The sequence below is a fragment of the Cheilinus undulatus genome, linkage group 18, assembly GCF_018320785.1.
Source record: "Cheilinus undulatus linkage group 18, ASM1832078v1, whole genome shotgun sequence".
NCBI lineage: Eukaryota > Metazoa > Chordata > Actinopteri > Labriformes > Labridae > Cheilinus > Cheilinus undulatus.
In genome coordinates, this window is record NC_054882.1 from 15,972,475 (window position 1) to 15,989,434 (window position 16,960).

A 16,960-nucleotide genomic window follows, 5' to 3' on the forward strand; every position below is an offset into this window, starting at 1 on the left:
AACAAAATTAAATTCAACGAATGTCAAATCTCATAAACCCATATTTTATTCACAATAAAACATAAACAACATATCAGATGTTGAAACTCAGACATTTTACCATTTCATGAAAAACATAAGCTCATTTTGAATTTGTTGTGTTCATTATGGTGTAGCATCCCATCTTCTTTTAACAGCAGTCTGTAAACATCTGGGAGGGAAGAGCCCCAGAATCACATTTCTTTTTTTTCTACATAAAACAGGTGTTTACTAGAGGTTTAAAAAAACGCTACTTTTTGATAGCAGGTCCTAGAGCGAACAAATACCCCACCCGGTATACCCCACCCCTTGCATTTCCATGTGTACAACCAAGTGCATCTTTTCTGAAACAACACGTTATCCTGTAACCTTGCCAACAACAAAAATGACAAATAACATGGCTGACTTTGTGGAGCAGAAGCTACTGAGGTTATTATGGGTCTTACAGTAAAATCTTCAGCTCCTCTACTACCACCATGAGCAACAAATGGTCATGGTAAGCAACAAACACTACATGTTCTTAGATCAGCCATGGAGCGCAACCAGAAGGACAGCCAGGAGAAAGTTTTGGATGTGCTTGCTCCACAATCTTCTTTAAGTTGTTTTTAATGGTTTTTCTTTCACCCCTTGTTGTAACATTTTGCCTATTTTTTGCCACTTTATTCCCATTTGTGTCCTTTATGGCCCATCTTTGCCACCTTTCACCAACTTTTGCCACTTTATGCCAGTTTTTGCACCATTGAGTCAACCTTTCATGCCTTTGTGACCTTTTTTTCCACTTTTTGGCTATTTTTGTATTCTTTTTGCCACTTTTTCCCATTTTTGCCTCTTACCACCCATTCTTTTCCTCTGATTTTTGCCACTATTCACTCTGTTTTTGCAAACTTTCACCACTTAATCCGAATTTTTGCAGTGTTGAGGCAACCTATTTTCTCCACTTTTGCCTCTTGTCAACCATTCTTTTCCACTGATTTTTGCCACTTTTCACTCCCTTTTTTTGCCACTTTTCATCCAGTTTTGCCCCATTTTGTTCATTTAGGCCACTTTTTGTGTTTGTTTTGCCCAATCTGACCCAGTATTTGAAATTTTTTTTGCCATTAATGCAATGCTTCTGATAATTTTGCCCATTGCTCCACAATTTTCTTTCAGGTGTTTTCAATGGTGTCATGCTTTTGCAGACATTTCTCAAAACAATAACATGTTTACGGAAAACATTTTTGAAACAAAAAAAAGAAAGAAATCATTGTTGTCATATTGTAGATGGCGGGATATACAAAGTTTGTCATTTTATGTTGCGGAACATTTTTCTGAAATTGATCCACAATTTTGAAGAGTTTTTCACGGAATGGCAAACCTCTGCCTGTCTTTCGTTCTTAGAGACTCTGTCTTTCTTAAATGCCCCTTTTATACCCAGTCATGTTACTGACCTGTTGCTTATTGACCTAATTAATTGCAAAATGCTCCTCCAGCTGTTTTTCATTAGTACAACTTACTCCTCTAGCCTTTTGTTGCCGTGTCCCTACTTTTGTGACATGTGCTGCTTCTATTAAGTTCAAAATGAGCTAATATTTTTCATGAAAGAGAAAAATGTCTCAGTTTCAACATCTGATATGTTGTTTATGTTATATTGTGATTAAAATATGGATTTATGAAATTTGACAATCATTGCATTCTGTTTTATTTGCATTCTACACAGTGTTCCAACTTTTTTGAAATTGGGGTTGTATTGAACAGTAAGACTGTTTCATTTCAAAGATGAATACCATATAATGAGGGAGAAAAGCTGTTAAAAAGTGATCCCAGAATGCTTTGCGTGTCACTTGCAGTATTAACCATTAAGACATTTTTAACCGCTTTTCTCCCCCATTATGTGAAATCTATCCTTGAAACTTAAACGGTGGTTTATTGTTTAGTAAAGATTCTCACTGAACAGAGTTCTCAATCCAAAACAAGAAGGAAGCAACTGAACTGAGCCGGCTGAGCAGTGCGGCTGTACTCTCAATCTTTGTTGCAGTATTTACTTGATGTGCATTTGAGCACTTTTGGATTACAACAATGGAAATCAGGTGATCTTACTGTGAGTAAAATAGCAGACAAATTGGTGAAACTACTGATATAAAGAATGTAAACAGGGTGGTAGAGTATCTACCAGTGTGTGACCTGTTTCAGATAGGGCTCCATGTCAGCCAGAGGTTTTCCTAAGTGCTTCTCTGGATCCAGGCCTGGCACCAATGTGAAAAAATACACAGAGACACAGAAAAAAACACAGCAATACACAAAATTAGTAATGAACACTCAAACACCATTTCCCACAGACACATGTATGGAAAGAGAGGGGAGAGAGAGGTCTAATCAGGAACAGTGAACAGTGATTAAAGATGACAAGCAGGGAGGTTTACGGGCAGTCGCGCAAACACTCACGTAAACCTGCACCCTGGATCTATTTGTTTGACTTTGCAAGTAGTGTACACAGATCTCTCCGGGTAAGGGCAACAGTTTTCAATTGCTGGCCGCAGACCCCCCCATACACCCCCCTTCATCTAGGTCCCTTTGAGAACATAAACTCTGGAAAGAGATCTTGTTTATTTGCCTTTTCCCTCCCCTTCCCCTGAAATGGTGCATGGAAGTGACTCACAGGCATGGGAGAGAAAAGAAGGAGGGGAAAGACGGCATTGTATGATTACCCAGAGCTGCTACATTTTCTAAAATGCAAGTTTATTCTGTCTTTTCAACAGACAGAATACCTGTAAAAACCAGTTAATGAAGTATTCAGATCCAGTTGATACTCTCAGATTGGTCCTTTATAGGGATTATATAAGGGCAAAGATGAAGGGATAGATTAAACTCTGAGTTTTGTGGCACTAAACCCTGATGTTGTATTTGAGACACTTTCTCCCATTGGCACCAAGCTGAACTCTCTCTCACCCTGTAAACAAGTCCCTCTGCAATAAAAGTGCAGCCAATGTTTTCTACTCTTCCAACAAGCCAAGACTACCAGGTGCTTTCAACAAACAATAGGGCACTAAAAACATAACAGGACATGGACTTAAAATGCTAAATTTGAGGAAATACCAAACAAGATTGTTATCTAAAAATTCAGGACAAAGTAAGTGAGAAAGTAAATAAGAAAGTTAAGTGAGTAGGGTGCAATAAGTTAAACTTGCAAGGAAGATGGATTGGCCAGACTCCACGTCTATCAGACAGACCTATCGTGCAAAGCTCTGATATAAAAATGATGATGCCAGCTCTGGTAATGGACTGGACCAACCCTGACCATGGGCACGGTTAAGTGGACTGGTTTGTCCAATCACATTCCAAGAAATTTCAAGAAGGTCTTGGCCTTCCCAAACACTTTGTATGGGAGGTTTCCAGACAAATGTCAAATATACAGTTAGGCCTGTAATTATTTATACCCCTGTCAGTTAAGTAGTTTTTGATTTTTCTGATTTATACAGTGGCTCTTCGCCCCAAAAACAACATTGACAGAAAGAGTTGAAAAGCCTTCAGCCATACACAACTTATTTACAACTTAAACATACATTTTTTAACAATGCAAAAACAAAAAATCATAGAGTTAAAAAAATTATTCATACCCTCTTTTTGTAATCAATTGTGAAGCCTCTACTTGTGATTACCTCCAGACCATTCCTGTAATTGCTCACAAGTTTATTACAAAAGTATTGAGGAAGTTTCAACCACTTTTCAGGCGGCTTTACACCTAATGACTCTCCTTTCGATTTCATAGTCCCCAACAAAATTCTTTTGTTTGGTCGTATGCAAATTGTGTTTTTCAGTGACGTGACCGCCATCCACAACCAATGGAAGTCAGTGTTGTGGGTAAGCACATTAAATCACTTCATTTTTCAAAACATGAACATGAGCATAGATCAGTCTGGAGCTGCTGAGTGTCTGCTCAGAACTCAAGATATTGAAAAACGTTTCTGCACAGAGCTGCAATCAGATCTCTGCACCACTGTTTGTGTACTTTGTCATTTATTCCAGGCTGACATGACAGGTATGGTAAACCTCCATTGGGATTTTCAAAGTAAAAGCTCAATCAGTTTGTTTCTGTTGTGAGACTACTCACGTTTCCATACAGTACTTTTATTCTGAAGTGTTTCCGGGATAGTTCCTCGGTTTTTGTAGTAACATGCAAAGTTGCTTCAGTGTTTAACTTTCCTTTCATTTCTACTCAATGAAAGGATTAACAAACATCAGATTATATGGGATCTCCATCTACATCTTGTTCTTCGCCCCAGAATTGTTGTTGTGAATTTCCACCAGATGCATGATGGGAAATAATCTCAAAAGGAATCGTATTTCAGGCCTTGTAGTTAGTGACCCACAGTCTTTCCAAAATCTTTGCCTGAGACTCAGTGACTTGTTTACAAATTGTCCTCAGATGTGAGAGGGTCTCAGATGACAGTCTTTTTAGAGTCTTTCAAAAGTTTTAGCAAAGTCCTCTGGTCTAAGGCCAGCTTTCCTTGGCAAAAACTTCAAGATCCTTGAGGTTGGAGGGCTTCCTTGCTGCTACCCATTTCTTGAGTTTCACCCATGAGCTCTAAATGGGATTGAGATCAGGACTTTGACTGGGGCAATTTCAAAACTTTTACATGATTGTCTTGAAACCATTTCTTCGCCACTTTGGCCACATGTTTTGGGTTGTTGTCTTGTTGACTAGTCCAACACTTCCCCCAGTCCAGAATCTCAACTGACTGCTTGATGCTTGAGATAATCTTGACATACTGCTCTTTTTGTTAATAATGCCTTTCACTTTAACTAAGGCTGGTCTTACACCAGAGGACTTTGCTTAACCGTTCATGTTTTGAAAAATGAAGTGATTTTATGTGTTCATTGAAAAACTGGTGTGCATAAGAAAAGACTAAAGACTTTGGACAATATCAAACACATTTACTAACTGACGATAGTTTGAAGACTGAAGAAAGACCGCCTTGAAACTGCTCAGATCAAGTCTAATGACCACCTTACACCTAATGACTGAGACAACAGGCGCAAGCCACAACTTTAGCAAGTCTCTGACATAAGAATTTTGTCTGTGACTTTGAAATTTGAGGACAAGTTGTCAGGTGTAAGGCCACCTTTAGCTGCAAGTACTACTTGCTGCAAAACACCCCCAGAACATTGGGCTCCCGCCTCTGTGCTTCACAGTTGAGTTGGTGTCCTTTGGTTTGTAGGCATCACTTTTCTTTCGCCACACAAAAGTTACATCTCTCTGCTCATAAACCTAAATCTTTGTTTCATCTGACCTGAAAACAGACGGCCAGAAGCTGTCCTCTTTATCTATGTGAGCCTTTGCTTAGGCTAGGTGCGCAACATGCCTTGGTTGAAGAAGAGGAGTCTGTCTTGGTCGATGTTCATGGAGGCAACCTTGTTTGCTGGAGTGTCTGCCTTGATATATTCACAACAGTTGAGTTCAGTTCTGCCAGAAGATCCTTTGTAGTAATTCTTGGACTGATCTGGACTTGTTGCTGAATCTTTCCTGTGAGCCGAGTTTAAGTTTGAATTTAAAATGCAATATTACTCACAGGGATTGTCAGAGGTTTGCTGTGATGTTAAATACATTTTAAAAGCTATATCTAATATAACATCCCCAGATTCTCACTGCAAAGCAAGTCCACACTGAGTTGAAAACTTGCGTACAGGAGGTCAGACCTGGCGTGGAATTTGAGCTTATGGTACACTCACATCCAGACTGATGAATGACGATCTATGATTGGAATGACCGTAGACACAAAATTCTGCCATGAGGGCCACTAAGCTATAATCTCATTCATGATAGACCTGGCAAAGGCAACACACAAACCAATTTAAAAGACATGGGCAAATAACGCAATTTTAAATAGATATTCAAATACATCATGGCCTTTTAAGAAAGACGACCAGATTCCTTTCTGACACTCTTTATGCTTTAAAAATGAAAAAGAAATTACTGGAGTGATTATGTGGCTCTGGTTCTCCTACAATATCTCCCTTTTTCCAGTAATTCAGACTCCTCCTCTTCTGAGTGACGTGCTGCTGTGACAGTCATGCCATCACAATGAAAAAATCTGCTGAATTGTTCGTAGTAATTCCTCTGAAAATCCAATCTAGCTCCTCTATTCCTGAGCATCACGTGGGTCCATTCATCAGCACGTTCATGTGTTTAATTAAAGGAACAAAGTTAATTGTAATGTGAGAATCTCTCCTCTCTCATGGCCTGACAACCTCAAAGGTTAACGTGTCATCAGCGACAGCCCCATGGGGAGCGAAGGACGGGAGATGATTGGAATATGGTAGAGGACATGCGAAGGAAGGACGCCACATCCCATCCCAGGTTTCATCTTAATCCAAGCAGTGTCTCTCCTGTGGGGGGCCCTGGTGGTCCAGCGCTGCGGGGGTACAGCAGGGAAGGGAGGATGGAGAGAGTGTGGAGGTAGAGAATGAGGAGGCTCTACTTTCTTCCCAGGGGAGCTGTGCTCTTAATTAGTGTGAGAATATCTAATCTCAACATCCTCTCATCTTAACCCTGCCACAAAGGTAATAAGGAGGAAGAAAAAAAAGCATTAAAATTCAATCCAATTTAAATATCCTCTTTAATTAGTCATGCCTTTTAACAAATTTTAATAATTGGCTCCAAATTGCTGAGGGGATCCCGCCTTTTTTTTAATATGTTCATTAACTTCTCTGCTCTTAAATAATATATGATACATGATTTGATATTTACAAGGAAGGACGGGGATGAGGGGGATCTAGGCGGACAGCAGTGAGTGATAAAATGAAACAAAGATGGCATTAACTTGGCAGCATTTCTCTCAAGACCACTTAGCACTTGTATGAGTGTTTTCTTAATTGATGCTCCTGACTGACTTAAGGTTACAGAGACCATTTGCAGAAGCTGGATAGCCGGAATGAGCTTGCGCTTGAACGCCGCATGCTTTAAGAAGTCCTTGAGTAGCCACCGGTGTGAGCCTTCAGCGATCCAACACCACTCATTTACATGATCTTCACATCTCTGTCTCCTCTGAACCTGTTTTACAACTTGACCTAAACCCAATTACCTAACCTCATTATGCCACATTAAACCCAAATAAGCCCACTAGAAGCTGCCATTAGTCTGCCGCCAGAGACAGCAAGACCGCAGTTTGGAGGGAGAAGAGCTTCCCTAAGAGAGACTGAGAGGAATGGTTCTCCTTTAAAAGGGCTTTTTACCTCCTATTATCCTATAAAAGTCCAATTAAAGGCAGTGAACTTTAAAACCAGGGAGTCCAGTAATGAGGGGAAGCATTTTTTAAGAAGCTTGTTGACATTTAGGGGGTTGAAATTAACAAAGGATGAAAAATTTACCACAAAATGAAGAGCTATTAACAGATTTGTTAGTTTTTCAACTGCAAAATTTGAAAAAGTTTGGTGTAAAACTTTGTCCAGACAGTAGGGATGTTCCAATGTACTAGCTGAACATATTCACCTTTATTGGCTGCAACATCTGTGAATTATGTTGCAAAACATCAGTGTCAGCAATTATTTCATTACCGCCAGGCAAGATTTCAATTTCAGTGTGGAGTCTTTATACATGAATCATGGTCAATATAATTTTGCTTTTTTGGCAGAAAATTTTCAAAAAATCCACTCTTTAATGTCAAAATGAAAATAGGTTTCCACAAATTAATGTCAATTAAATAAAAATAAATAATGTAAAATAAGTGTCCGCATAAATATTTACCCACGTAAAGGGACTGGCCTAATTCTAGTGCTAGAAGTCTTACAATTAGAGAAATGGGGATCACCTGAGTGCAGTAAATGTCTCAAGTGATTATAGTATAAAGACACCTGTGTCTGAAAAGTCCAGTCACTGGTTAATCAGTATTCGTGGCTAACATTACACCATGAAGACAAAAGAACACTCCAAACAACTCAGAGAAAAGGTTATTGAAATGTATAAGTCAGGGGATGGATATAAAAACATTTCCAAGGCTCTGAATCTCCCCCAGAGTTCAGTTAAATCTATCATCAAGAAATTCACAGAGCATGGTATACATGCAAAACTGCCTGAGAGAGCGTGCAAGAAGGAGACGAGTAAGAGAGTAACTGGTTCTTCACCAGTCAAAGCTTTATGGTAGAGGTGGGCCGTCATCACCAGTTTAAATGCCGGCGTTGTGCTGTGATGCACGCACGAGGCATATGAGCTCCCACAGCTGGCAGAGAGAGTGATTTGTGACAGACAGGCTGTCTAGTCAATAGCACATTTAGTTCCAGTATTACGTGAAGCCAGGTAACTAACCGAATGTCACCCACTCTTACCATTAAAACTAAGCACGGTTAGCAGGCAAACACGTGTTCTTTCCTCTCGAAGTTTGACAGCTGTACCGCAACAAACTGTGCCGTCTCTGTCTGCCTGCCTAGGGCTTTAAGACAAGCTAAGTGCTGCTTTGGCTAGTCTCAGTTTGTCGAGAGCCCAGCGCTGAAGCTCTTCATCTTACAACCATTTTAAACAACCGTTTAAAGGTCTAATTTAACTTTTAACTTTCTTATCTAAGTCCACAGTGAGTCAAAGATCCAGGCTGCGATGTTAAACGAGGTCAGAAAAGCTGCTGTTATTAAAAACTCTTTGGCACGGCTGACATAATACCACTTGAATTTGGATTGAAAAGCATTATCACTTTTTAATTTTGTAATACTGTGATATAATACTGGTATCGTCAAAGGCAAGAAAAATACCGTGATATGATTTTTAGGCCATATCGCCCAGACCTACTTTATGGGAGAGTGGCAAAGAGAAAGACACTGTTGAAGAAAACTCAGATTAAATCTGCAAGTAAGTGCACCAAAGGCTGGTAGGACACTCCATGGTCAAGCGGGAGAAAGTTCTTTAGTCTGATCAGACCAAAATGGAGCTTTTTGGCCATCAGACAAGATGCTATGCTTGACACATCACCACAAAAACACCATCCCTACTGTGAAACACGGTGGTGGCAGCATCATGCTGTGGGTATGCTTCTCGGCAGCCGGTGCTGGAAGGCTTGGAAAGGTAGAGGGTATAATGACCCGAAGAATACAGCAAAAGCTGCACAGAAACACTTCAAAGACAACAAAATGAACGTTCTGGAGTGGCCGAGTCAAAGCCCAGACCTCAATCCAACAGAGAATTTGTGCCTGGACTTGAAAGGGGCTGTCCCCACCTGATCACTGTGCAACCTGACAGAGCTTGTGCAGTTTTGCCAACAGTGTCGGGGTATGCAAGCCTGACTGAGACCTATCTACACAGACTCAGTGCCTTGTGGATAGGTGTCAAAAAAAAGCCTAATTTTATTGACCATGATTGATTTATGAAATTGAAAGGGTAAAACATCCATATTCACGTGATTGCATTCACATATTTTATCTAGCTATATGAATATATTAATCAGGCTTAAACTAACAGTATAATCTAATCATATACAAGAGAGCACTTAATAAAAAGTGACATCTTGAAAATCTTTAAATTCTGCTTTAAATTCCTCTTTTTAAGTCATTACTTAGACCAAAGCTCTATCTCTCACTTATACCAACATGGAAGTCAATGGCAATTATTCCTCCAGCAAACCTCAGCACAAAGTCTTTTAAAAGATCATGATTGGCCTTTTTCCTCTGTGAAGACGTTGATTCATGTAAACCCAAAGCACTTAGTTACCTATTTAATTGAAACTACTTGTGATTTTGCTTACTGAGACTAATGCTAAATTAGAAGCTGAGAGATTCTAGATACGGCCTGAGCTGAGCTGCAGTATCGCAGACATCCGCGGGTTGTCTTAAGATCTGGCGTGCCAGCTGACAGCTCAGCTTTAATCCCTGCCTTCAGAGAGAAAAGGCAGAGAAAATTGGATTCATGATGTGTAACATTTTAGCCTTTAAATGGATGAAATAAGCATCTCCTCCCTAGTAGGTGAGCTGCATCAGCCTTTAAGCAACACTCTCAAAGACTCCGCACAAAACAATAGCTGTTCACTATCACCTAATCTTTTCAAGAGAGTGAGAGAAATACAGAACGGAGAGGAAGAAGGGAAAGGGAGGGAGGCGGCACCGTACAAAGGATGATAAGATTAAGGTTATACGTGAAATTTGTCAGGCTCTTATCTGAAATTCAGTGTCTGTGAACAGAATAATAGGCGGCAGGAATTGTGTAGAAATCACATCAAGGGGAAATCTTTTCAGTCCAACAAATCAAAAAAGAGAAACTGGGAGGACTTACAACTATACAGATCAAAATCAGACAAAATAGACCTGGGAAAGATTTATCTGAAATTTTAAAGGCTTTGACAGGTGTGTTTTCTCCTACAATATCAGAACAGTTTAAGGCCCGGCTGAACCTTGACCCTTATACTGTCAATCAGTTTGACTGAACAGTCAAGAAAAGGTCATGGTCAGTGGTTTACAAGACAGGCTGGTAAAGACATTTCATATCATTTTGTATCTATGTATTGCGTCTGCTGAATTTGAGTGTTTTTGACTTCATTAGTTTTCATATAAAGAAAAGCATGAAAATAATGAAGGGTTTAATGTGCCGACCATTTAATTTAGACCTTGTTCCAGGCACTCTCCATCAACTGTTTCCCTACTTTTTGTCACCTTTCTACAACATCCCATCTTACAAAGGCAAAAAATGATCCCAAAAGAGATGGGCGAATCTAGAGTTTGGCGGATACCAGGAGAAAGCTACCTGCCTGACTGCACTGTCCTGTGAAATTTGGTGGAGTCGGGATAATAGTATGGGGCTGTTTATCAGGGACTAGGCTTGGCCCCTTATCTCCAGTGAAGGCAAATCTTAATGCATACCAAGACATCTTGGACTATGCTATGCTTCCAACTTTGTGGCAACAGTCTGAAGAAGGACCTTTTCTATTCCAACATGAATGGGATGAGCTGGAACTGAGAATGCAAGCCAGGCCTTCTCGTCCAACATTAGTGCCTGACCTTGTAAATGCTTTCCAGAGTGAATGGTCACAAAATCTTGCAAAAACACTCTAAAATCTTGTCGAAAGCCTTCCAAGAAGAGCGGAGGCTGTCGTAGCTGCAAAAGGGAGGCCAACTCCATATTAAAGTGCATGGATTTGAACACATCGTTACAGTCCCTGTTGGTGTAATGATCAGTTGACCCAATACTTTTGTCTATAAAGTGCATTGATCTAATATTTATTCATTAGTTGAGTCATCATCAACCTTTATTTGAATCTCGAGGATCATTGAGGTTTCCCTCATTTACAATGATGTCGAGTTACAGGATAATAATAAAAACAACAAAATTAAAACACTGCTACCAGCAAAAATACATGTAAATAATAATAATGACTAAAGTACAGGTACAGATTAAGAGAAACAATCACAAACTGTGGTCAAATGATTCAAAATAATCAACTCAAACTGTCTCAGGGGAATGAGAGTATCAATCTTAAGCGTGTGTTGTAAAAGATTCCACTTTTGGAGCACAAAAGCTAAAAGTGGATTTTCCCTGTTCAGAGTAAACACGCAGAACCTTAAGCATTAAACAGTCAGTAGAGCGAGTTTGGTAAGGTCCAGATGACCAGTTTAACATTGATGTTATACAGGATGGTGTACGTCCAAGATGGGATTCATAAATGAAGAGATACAAGTGTTTATCATGCCTCTGTGCCAGAGAGGACCAACCAACTTTGTTATACAGAACACAGTGATGACTGTTATAAGGGTCTCCTGTTATAAATCTAAGAGCAGAGTGGTAAACTGAGTCCAGAGATTTAAGAGTGGAAGCAGCGGCATGTCTATATACAATATTCCCGTAGTCTAGCACTGACATAAAGACTGCCCCAATAACACTTTTCCTACAGTTAAAGGGGAAGTTGGACCCATTTCTGTAGAAGAAACCAAGTTTCTGACAAAGTTTGCTAACAAGGTAATCAATGTGGCATTTAAATGTAAGTGTGTCATCAAGCCAAATCCCAAGATATTTATAAATGCTTACTCTTTCAATAATTGTTCCATAAAGTGCATAAATGTAGATAGTTAAGAGGTACATCTTTAGCTCTTGAAAAAAGCATACATTTTGTATTGTTACAATTAAGAACCAATTTAAGGCTTACAAGAGCTTTTTGAAGGATATCAAAGGACATTTGTAATCTCTCGACAGCAAGCTGAACAGAATCAGCAAAACAATACAAAATCATATCATCTGCATACAAATGGATAATACAATCATTTAAAAAGGACACAATATTATTGATATATACTGTAAATAAGACAGGGACCAGAACTGAGCCCTGTGGAACACCTTTTGTCAGTGGTAAAAACGCCGACTGAAGTTGAGTGACTGAAATCTGGCATCAATCATCATGCTCATGATGTTTATTGGCTAAAGTCGTGTTGCCACTTTCCAAAATGTTATTTCCATTTCAACAAACTGTTTGACTGATGAGGCGTAGATGTCATACCAAAACAAAAAAAATATTCCTAGCACACTTAAAGCATGCTGGCAAATATGATCATGTGTGGGAGAATTTTTGAAAGTTTCAGAGAAAACCACAAACAGATTTATAACCTGAGCAAAATGTATTTGTTCTTAAAATGGACTTAAAGAAAAGTAGGATTGCTCATTTTGATGGCCTGCCTGCAGTTTTGATTTGATCGCTATTTTTTTTTAACATAAATTAACATTAAATGTAACCAACAGACTAGACATGGGACCCCCAGGCAATCAATCACTGTAATTGGCTTTAGTGTGACCACTAATGAGTGCCTGGAAGCTCCAATAATGTAAAGAAAATGTCAACAACAAATAACATGAACTGATTGACTGGAATAATTTAAGTAACCTAGTGTAGACTATTGGACCGCCCATTTAACCCTCAGATGGTGTGTTCATTCGACTGTGTCAATGCTAACAACATACATGTGGAGGGTATGCTTTTTTGATACAATTTTGAAATTTCAATCCCAGAACCTGTAACGGGTTAATAATTACTTCTGTATACTTTTTATAGACACTGAGGGTGTTGGTGACCAAAAACTACAATTTATGATCATCGTGCCATTGCAGTGGACAAACATGCATTTTATGTTATTAGGCTTTCATTCTGGAGTCTTTGCTTCAAATTTGAGGTTTTTCCTGTCGCCAAATGTAAGACATTTTCCCTTATTTGGCATGAGAAAAAACTGCATTATTTTTCCTGGTTCCTATAAGGACACTATTGTAACAATGTATTTAAATCTTAAAGTAAATAATGATAATAATATATAAAAATCAAAATTGTTGCTCAGTATTAATCATCTTCAAAGAATTCCATTTGCATATAGTTTATGAATAATATTTCATCTTTGTGTTGTTTTTTACATTACAATAATCAGGGGTTCTGCATTTAACTTGGCATTCAAAGGATTAAATAGCTTTAAAAAAATCTTTATTTGATAATCATGATGAGGTCTGATCTTGATTAAAAACCTATTGCAAAAAAGAAAGATTTTTAATACGTATAGTTGCACTGCGATTTATATATGACAGCCATTTTTTACAATACACTCTTAGTGTAACAATTTATTTAAAAATGAAAAATAAAAAAAAACAAATATATATATATATTTACACACACATATATATATGAGGGTCTTTTTTGGTCACTTACATCCTGAGTGTACCAATTCATTAAAGGGTCAAAAGCTAAAAAAAAAATGTTGCATAAATATCAAACTTGTTGCACATTATTAACGTATTCAAGGCTGTGATAATCCCCTTCAAGGAAATTCAACTTGCATGTAGTTTATATAAAATACTTCATTTTTGTGTGTTTTATTGAACATTACAAACATCAGGGTTTTTGCACTTTAATTGGCAACGAAAGGGTTAAATTTTAAAATAAATAAATAAATAAATAAATTATATTTGATATTTATGACCAGGTTTGATCTTCGTTAATAACTAAACAAAAAAATAATAATAAAGAATGTGTATCTTCTACTTTTATCGAAGTAAGGTGTCCTTTTTTGGTCACTTACACACTGAGTGTAACAATTTATTTAATTTTTAAAATAAAAAATATATAAAAATCAAACTTGTTGCTCATTATTGACTTCTTTAAATCCTTAAAAAAGGTATAAAAATCAAAGTTGTTGCTTATTATTAATATATTCAAGGCTGTCATGAAGTTTCTAAAAATATTTAAATATTTGTCTTTTTCACCTTACAAAGTTTAGGGGTTTTCTGCACTTTAACCCCTTAAAGCCTGAAAACACAAAAAAACAAGAAAGTTCTCATTTTTCGGAAGTGAAATGTTTATTTAACCTTCGACTGTAATCCAAAAAAAGAAAACATTACATAAAATTTAACGTATATATTTTTTGTATCACATCTGATACATTATGCGTTTTTGGCAAATGATAATCCACTTGAGGGCATTTTTATCATTTACAGATTGTATTCGAAAGGTTTTTAAGTAATTTATTCATTGATCATATTGGTTAGATAGAGATCATAAAAGTACTGTATGCATCAAATTTGATACAATAGGCTTCAAAGAGTTAACTGGCTTTGAAAGGATTAAATGCCCCAAAATCAAATAATTGATATACGATCAGGTCTGATCTTGATTTGTTTACACACATCATGCAAATTAGATATCCTTGAAGGGATTATCACAGCCTTGAATATATAAATGATGAGCAACAACTGTAAATTGTAAGATTTTAATGTACTGTTACAACAGAGCCTCAAAAGGAAACCAGGAAAAAGCATGCAATTTCCCCTCTTGCCAAAAATGGGAAAATGGCCGACATTTGGTGACAAACAGGAAAAACAGCAAATGGCTCCAGAATGAAGGCAACTGCAGGGGGATCAAAAGAAATGGCGCTTTTAATGGGTTTCAATGGGACATTTTTGGTCACACATATTGTGAGTGTGTACAAAAAAGTGTACAGGGCTTATAATTGACCTGTTACAGGTTCTGGTATTAAAATTTCAAAATTCTATGAAAAATGCATACGTCCAACATGTATGGTGTTAGAATTATTAGAGTCAAAATCAAAGAAAATTATCTTCATGACCTCTATGGGCTCATTTCAGAGGCAAATTTCCTTGTCTTTTAGCAATGACTTCTTATGTTGTATAAAGTCATGCTCTGATTTGGCCACAATATCCCCTCCCTGGTTGTATATCTTCAGTTATTCTAATTTATGCCTTGTAGCTTAAATTTTATCCTTACATTTGGATCAATAATTCAAAAAACGGTTGTGTTTTGCTATTAATGGTAATCAATCTATATAAAATTCCAATTAGTTGACTCCCATATGGAAAAATACTTCAGGACATTGTCTCTAAAGCTCTTGAACATTATATACCCTTTATATTGAATTACATTTAATGCCTCTGTGTGGGTAATATGATCAGTGAAAGCAAATTGGTGACACAAAGGCTCCGTTGGTGTGAAGGGTAAAAGATCATGCAGCGATAAAAGGTTTTCTGGCAGATAGACCTTGATTTCACACGTGCCAATTATCTGTGGAGCTGAGGACCAATTAACTGCTGAACCCGTGCCCTCACACGCACCTGCACTAATCAATCAATTAACTAATTACATGAATATTTAATCCTGGCTTTGGGATTACTAATTAGCATGGTTGGCTTTGGAGATAGTGCATTATAAAGAGACAGTTTCCCAACAAAAATCTGCATCCCCCTTTAAAAAAATACCTCACAGCTAATTAGACGCCGCTTTTTGACATTCATAAGCTTAGACTGAGATAGTTGAACTTACTTCGCTACATGCAATTTGGCATCTTCAAAGACTGAAATCCTCTTTCTCTCTTTTGTGGTTTCAGGCTGCCATCAGCACGCAAATGAACACTTCTGGAGAATTCACTTAGAGGATCATCTCGCATTTGGACAGCTGTCTTTTCACTGCGGGGATTTGTCATCAAGGAATATATCCGCCCTTAAAAAGAGAGATTTTTTTTCTTTTTCCATTCACTGCTAATTTCCACCTGTCTTATTGAGTGTCTAATGAAGGAGTATTAATCTTGAATGACTTCTCACTATTCAAAGATTAAAAAATGTCTTTCTCCCACACAGTATCATAAGAAGTCTGGCTGTCAGTTCACATGCAGACTTAACCTTTACCCTGTTAGAGTTGTTTTTTTATCATCGCTGCGTCTGCACGGGTAAATCCCAGCAAATCTCTACTGTCTCAAACACATAAACACCAAAGGCCACCAGGTACGCCCTTCTGTCACCCAATCTCCCCTGAACAGCACACCTCGCTGCTCAGACCTGCTCCCACCAAAGCTGCAATTATATCAGTGCTGCCTAAAACGCCTCGGGCGCTTGCACCCCTATTCAATTCTCTTCTTTCTAATTACCAGCGCCGCGGGACAGGTGAGGAGTCAGGCCTGATAAGATCTTTTCCTTTTTTACCTGTAGCCAAAACACACATGCACACAACGCTGCGCAAACATCTACAGCGGGAGGCCAACGTGCACGCTCAAAGGCACCCAGGGCAATTTTCCTTTCTAATTATAATCTTCCGAAAAATGCTGAGAATTTGCTTTTAGACTGTTTGAGGAAGAAGGCTTGGCAGAGGTACCTGGGTTACAAGGTGACTGAGGTCTTTGAGGTGTGGTTTAGTGTTATTCCAGAAGGGAAATTCAGCCTTATAATTGATCAATTAATATAAACACAGACTGAGATCTTATCTGGTTACAAGTGTTAAAGAAAGAAAAACATAAACGTGAACGGAAAACGTTACAGCTCAAGTGGGGACTTTTCATTTGATTATGAAATAATGCTGGATCCTCTTTATGACCTGCAAAAGCAAACAAAACCTTCAACAACATAACTGAGGTTTTTTTTTTTTACATTTTTAACCCTTTAGAGCTAAATGAATCCTATTTAATATTTAAATTTTTCAAAACTCTGCAACCTTGGTGAGATATTCATTACTTAAAAACCTCA

General features: G+C 38.1%; 1 protein-coding gene across 2 annotated transcripts in view; it reads right to left on the minus strand.

Moving 5' to 3' along the window:
- dph6 (diphthamine biosynthesis 6) overlaps nt 1-16,960 on the minus strand; it is a 106,988-nt gene that overhangs the window by 56,361 nt on the left and 33,667 nt on the right. For both annotated transcript variants that reach the window (XM_041812162.1, XM_041812163.1), the window contains one exon: nt 2,179-2,240. In XM_041812162.1, the coding sequence (XP_041668096.1) occupies nt 2,179-2,240 (62 nt within the window). The remainder of the gene's footprint in view (nt 1-2,178; nt 2,241-16,960) is intronic.